We start from the raw sequence: 6,713 nt of genomic DNA, 5'->3' as shown, positions 1-6,713 counted from the left end.
AGGGAAAATGATAATTGTTCTACCCTACCTAAGAGGGTTGAGGTGAGGATCATGACTTCTATAAACTGCTTTCTAACTTAATCTAATGTAAAATGCTATACAAATGTTAAGAATAATTATTTCTAAGAAATTGCAGTATCATAACAGCAGTATCCCAATTTTTTCTTGGATGTTCAAGTGTGATTACATAAAACAGATTGAAAATAACTGGGCTAATGTAAACCGGTTTCGTATTTTGATAGTAAAGAAAAGACCCCAAAATCCTAATATGTTACCAATGCTAGCATGATCAACTATTAGAAGTAGAATGGAAACCAAATATATGGGATGTATTTTTTTTCTGTAACCCTACAAACTTTATTTTCCAAGCCTTTAAAGTCAAGTACTAGAATCCAGTTCTGCCAACAGGGTTAAAAACTCCAATCAGATTAATGGCATATGACTAGCAGAAATGAGGCTACTTGTAAAAATTACCTAAGCTATATAATGTTTCTGATGATATAGTATGACAGTAAGAGGGTATTATCTGATTATGTCTTGTAATAGCTGTATCTATCAAGAAGAATATAGAAAGATGTTCTCTTATTTGGAAGTTTTTACCTTTCTATTTATAGATCACAATACTACTTTCTAAATTTTTGTGGTTTTAAGTTTTCTTGCACATTCAATATTGTATCATTAAGTTTTGATATTCTCTATGACTCAGTCTATAAATAATCCTTTCATCTTGAGAAAACCAAGCTATAGAAGATTTTTTTCATTATACTAAGGATTATTATGGATAAAATTGGATGACATATTAATAAATAACCTAAAGAATTATGGTTCTTCTTATGCTTATGATAAAGTAGTAAAAAAAAACACCTCTTATTTTTTGAATGTGTAAGCCTCATTGTTCATATTTTTCAGGTATACTGGAAAGAGCACTGGACTTGGAGTCAGAAGACAGGGATTTGAATCCAAATTCTGACACTTCTTGGGGGGGTAGGGAGGGAAACATTCTTGAGTCTTAGTTCTCTTATGTACCAAATGGTAAAAATACCTATACTACTTATCTCACAAGGTCAGTAATGAAACAATATATATAAAACCATTTTGTAAACATATGGGTAGGTATGGCAAAATTAAGTGTAATATGGATAAGAAAAGAAACTTAAGGGGGCAGCTGGGTGGCTCAGTGGATTGAGAGTCAGACCTAAAGATGGGAGGTTCTAGGTTCAAATCTGGCCTCAGACACTTCCTAGCTGTGTGACCCTGGGCAAGTCACTTAATCCCCATTGCCTAGCCCTTACTGCTCTTCTGCCTTGGAACCAATACACAGTATTGATTCTAAGACAGAACGTAAGGGTTTTAAAAAAAGAAAGAAAAGAAAAGAAACTAAGAAGGCAATATTTTTTTTTTTTATCCTGGGACTCCAAGAAGGCAATATAGTAACTCTGAAATTAATCTCTCTAAAATATTTTAATTATCAGTAAAATACATTGAATCAATAAAAGACTTTGGGTAAAAAAAAGGTTACAAATGTAAAAATTCTATATTTACTTGCAGGATTTCTCAGTTTGGCTGAACGTGCCATGGCAAGATCAAAGTGAGCCTGGTCTGCATTCTCACACAACATAATGACTCGACACAAGCAATCAGCAGCAAACACTCGAGTAGCCCAGCGAGGAGCTACAGAAGGCTTTGATTTATCCTCTTCACCTAATGTGGTGAACATTGTATCATCATCCATCTCATCCTTCTTTTCGGATTCTTCATCCTTTCCACCACTTAAAGGAGTTGTAGTACTCATATCTATAAGACACAAAAGCACAAAGGTCTATTCAATTCAACAACACTTTTTAAGTCTCTGCTATGTGCAAGGCACTGTATTAGACAAAAAGGATACAAAATTAAAACAAAAGTCTCTGTCCTTAGGAATCTTTCATTCTATAACAAGAATAATATGTGTACACAAATAAATGAATAGTAATTTGAGAAAAGAGAAAGCACTAATTGATGGATTTGGAAAAGGCTTTAAGAAAGAGGTGGGACTTCTGCTGAGAACTCAAGAAAGACAAAAAATATTCTGAAAGGCAGAGGGAAAGATTGTACAAATACAGATATAAGGAATAAGACATTCAATTTGGGTAACAGCTTGTTTAGAATATGGGCTAGAAAAACAAGGTAAAATCAGATTATGGAGGACTTTAAATTCCTAGTGGAGGAATTTTTATTATTTCCTGGAGGGAATAAGGTATGACTGAAAGTTTTTAAACAGGGCAGTGATCGATGCCTTGAGAATATCATTCAAGCAACTATGTGAAAGATGGATTGTGTAGAGGATGATATGAGGATCAGGAAAGCCATTTAGAAGCTGATAGGGGCTGGATGAGAGTCATGGTCATATGAATGTAGAAAAGGAGACTAAAAGGACAGTTACTTTGGTGGCAGAATCAACAAGAATTGCCAACCACATGGAGGTAGGGGGTAATAGAGAATAAACGATCAAGTATGACTCCAAGGTTACAATGATCATAGAGTTTCAGGTTTTGAAAATAACTGGCAGTCATCTAATGCAACTTGTACTTAAATAAGAAAACTTCTTTGCAACATGCCCTTAAAAATGGTCTTTTAACCTGTGTTTGAAAATCTTTCATGTTTGGGAAGATGACATCTCCAAAAGAAAAAGGGACACTTGGATGAAAAACCAGTTTAGGCAGATGGAAGGTAAGTTTTACTTTGAACAAACTGATTTTACAATACAAATAAGACATCCAGATGAAGATATCCAACAGGCAATTAGTGATATTAAAGCAAGGAGAGATAGTAAAGCCAGCTAAAGAGATTTAAGAGTCATCAGCATAGATAGGGTTATAGAACCCATGGGAGCAAATGAACTCACCAAGGGAGAAGGTGTGGTAAATAGGGAGCTGGGGTGGGGAGATGTGGGGAGAGACAGAAACAAAGAGATGTTTAGGAATACCTCTACCAAAAGGACTGACACTAGATGATGAATCAGCAAAGAAGATAGAAAAGGAACAAATAAGACAAGTAAGAGATTAATTGGAAGAAAACAGTGTAAAACCAAAGTCAGATAGAGAGAGAAGATCAACATTACTGGTGAGGAAAAAAAAAACTTTAGAAAAAAACAACGTAGAATTGGTGAAGTTTTTTTTTCCTAATAAAATAAACATTAACTCAACTAAATTCTCTCTGAAAAAATATGTCAAAAAATGTTTCAGAAGGAGAAGAAAATGTAGGGCTATTGTATCCTTCCTTTGACTCTTTTGTTGAAAAAATGATTAAAATTTACTACTGGTCAGAAAGTATATTAAGGGCTTACTATATGCCAAGACCTTTGATAAACCTTGAGGTAAAAAAAAATATAAAAACAGTTTCTCTCTTGAGAAGCTTATATTCTAATGAGGAATACAACATGTATGTAAAAAGATACAGTCATAGTTGGCAGAAGATAACCTTAGAGAGTAAGGCTCTTGCAATTAAGGGAACCAGGAGAGGCTTTTTGTAGATCACATTTGAGTTAAGTATCGAAAAAAATTAGAGATTCTAAGAGGCAGAAGGAAGAACAAAGAATATTCCCAGCATGGAGGACAGTCAAAGCAAAGTCCCTGAGATAGGAGATTGAATGTTGTATAGAAGAAATAGTAGGCCACTATGGGTGGGTTATAAAGAGTAGAGGAGGAGTAGAGTATATAAAGATTGGAAGGTAGGAAGGAATCAAGTTGTAAAGAGGTATAAATGTCAAACAGGACTTTATATGTGATTCTGAAAGTAACAGGTAGCTGCTGGAGTTTATTGTGCAGGACAGTGATATGGTCAGACATCAGGAAAAGTGGGAAAATCAATTTACAAGCAAAGAAAATAGAATTAAGAGAAAATATACATGATGACCACAAAAATGTAAAGGAAAATTCTAAAAGGCATCAGAATTCAGATACCTGCAAAAGCCAACAGAGGACTAATGATGGTATGATTCCCTTCCTCTAAAAAGAGAAATGGTAGACTATGGGCACAGAATGAGGAATATATTGTCAGATACATTCAATGTGTTAGTTTGTTTTTCTTTACTATATTTCTTTGTTATAAGGGAGCTTCCTCTGGGAAGAAGTTACTAAGAAGTGATAACTATATTTTAAAAAATCATTAATTAAATGATTTTTGTTTTGTTTTGTTTTTTGTTTTTTAAACCCTTAACTTCTGTGTATTGGCTCCAAGGTGGAAGAGTGGTAAGGGTGGGCAATGGGGGTCAAGTGACTTGCCCTGGGTCACACAGCTGGGAAGTGTCTGAGGCCGGGTTTGAACCTAGGACCTCCCATCTCTAGGCCTTACTCTCAATCCACTGAGCTACCCAGCTGCCCCTAATTAAATGATTTTTAAAGATGTTTACTATTCAAAATTAGTTTTTCTTAAAAATTAGTACATACAGAAAACAGAGAATTCCATGTTCCAAGTTCATAGACAATTAAATAATAACTTCACAGGCATGTTTTATATCATTATCTAATCAAGATAATTATGGTAAATACATAATGAACAAAGCAATTCTTCATAAGATTATTTCTAATAAAATATACTTATTTAGTACATACCACTGGAAGCTGCTAGAACATCTTTACAAAGCATTAGCCAATGGGAAAGTTTGTCTACAGCCAGGGATGAAAGCATATGTCCTAAAGTATCATGAATATCAGAACATAATTTTCTATCAGTCTCCCGGTCTAGCATTCCAAAAAGAAGTCCTTCCAAGCCCGTTTCTGTTATATTAACACCTTGGTGTCGACAATGAATGTCACGGCGAGAGCTAACCCCTGGAGCAAAAGGATTCATATCTGTAAAAAAATTTTAACAAAAGAACATGTATAGCATCTGTGGCTCAACTCTTAGGCAACAACTGTGATAACATTAACTTGTTCACAACAGAATCGCCAACTATAAATTTCTATCTAATTAAATAAGTGTACTCTCTAGCTACCATGTCTTTAAAGTAAATTACAAATTAATTTGACAATAAGTGTAAGAACCACATCTTTATGAATTATGTATTGTCCTGGGCAAAGCACCATAAGTCCTAAATAAACATTGTGATACAACATGATGAATATGGAAATGTGTATTACATGATACCATATATAAAAAGATTACTTGTCACATTGGGGAGGACAAAAGGAAGGAGGGAAAGAGAGAATTTGGATCACATAATGTCAGAAAACAAATGTTAAATGTTTCCGTATGTAATAGGGAATAAAAAATATTCCATAAAAAAAGAAAAGAAAAAACTCCATATATCATTGACAGTCATATATACTCACAACATAGGTAGTTATCTTTGACTCATCACTTTCTTTCACACCCCATTCTAATCTGTTATCAAGTCCTTCTCTTCTCTGACACTGCCAACTATTCTATAAGATCATGCATATGATGATCAGCTGAAGAAACCAAGAATGTCTTCATTTATTTAAGGATCTGCCATATGGAAGAAGAATGAGGCATATCTTGTCCAGAGGGAGGAACTGGCCCCATCACCTCATGGCTGCAATAACTGTTGATTGGTCTCCCTGATTCAAGTATTTTCTCACTCCAGTCCATTCTCCTCTCTGTTGCCAAAAAAATCTTCCTAAATTGCAGGTCTAATCATGTAGCTCCCCTGCTCAATAAAGCCCAGTGGCTCCCAATTACCTCCATTTCAAAAATAAAATCTGTTTGGCATTCAAAGCTCTTCATAACCAACCCTCCCTTCTACATTTCTATTCATCTTTAATACCATTACATTCTATGTGACCTTGTGACACAGGATTCTTTGATGTTCCTTACAAAAGACACTCCTTCTTTCAATTCCACACATTTTTACTGGTTGTCCTCCAGGCTTGGAATGCTCTAATTTCCTCACTTATGCCTTTTAGTTTGCCTCAAATCTCACCTTCAGGAGGAAACCTTTCTTGGTCCTGCTTGGTATTAGAGCTTACTCCCTGATAATCTCCACTTTCTCTTGTATATCTTATCTATAGATAGTTGCTTGCATTTTATCTGCCTCATTTAAACTTTGAACTCCATGCTAGAGGCTGTTTTTAGCTTTCTCAGTAACCATCAGTACTTAGCACTGTGCTTAGCAATATAAAGTGCTTATTAAATACTTGTGAACTTGTTGATTTATTGCCACTTAGTTTAATAAACCATTAAAGAAAAATTGAAATTCATTCAATGTACACTTGCTAAAAGAACAAAATATCTTTTTGTGGTTTATTCAGTCTTAAAAATTTTATTTTTATTTTTATTTTATTTTATATTTTTTTATATTTTTTTAACATTTATTAATATTCATTTTTAACATGGTTACATGATTCATGCTCCTCCTTTCCCCTTCACCACCCCCACCCCCTGCACTCCTCCCACCCATGGCCAATGTGCATTTCCACTAGTTTTGTCATGTGTCCTTGATCAAGACCAATTTCCAAATTGTTGGTAGTTGCATTGGTGTGGTAGTTTCGAGTCCACACCCTCAATCATGTCCACCCCGACCCATGCGTTCAAGCAGTTGTTTTTCTTATATGTTTCCTCTCCTGCAGTCCTTCCTCTGAATGTGGGTAGCATCTTTACCATAAATCCCTCAGAATTGTCCTGGGTCATTGCATTGTTGCTGGTACAGAGGTCCATTACATTCGATTTTACCACAGTATATCAGTCTCTGTGTACAATGTTCTTCTGGCTCT

General features: G+C 34.9%; 1 protein-coding gene across 1 annotated transcript; it reads right to left on the bottom strand.

Annotated features, from left to right (window-relative positions):
• Window positions 1-1,542: 1,542 nt before the first annotated feature.
• On the bottom strand, window positions 1,543-4,832 carry LOC123254817 (HEAT repeat-containing protein 5B-like; the record flags this gene model as incomplete). Its single annotated transcript, XM_044683738.1, has 2 exons — window positions 1,543-1,794; window positions 4,593-4,832. Coding segments are annotated over 2 exons (492 nt in total), but the record flags the coding sequence as incomplete, so codon positions are not given.
• Window positions 4,833-6,713: the final 1,881 nt, after the last annotated feature.

Source organism: Gracilinanus agilis, unplaced genomic scaffold (assembly GCF_016433145.1).
Source record: "Gracilinanus agilis isolate LMUSP501 unplaced genomic scaffold, AgileGrace unplaced_scaffold33335, whole genome shotgun sequence".
In the NCBI taxonomy this organism is placed as follows: domain Eukaryota; kingdom Metazoa; phylum Chordata; class Mammalia; order Didelphimorphia; family Didelphidae; genus Gracilinanus; species Gracilinanus agilis.
The sequence above is the reverse complement of the archived record's forward strand: the minus strand, read 5'-3'. Positions and strand labels throughout refer to the sequence as shown.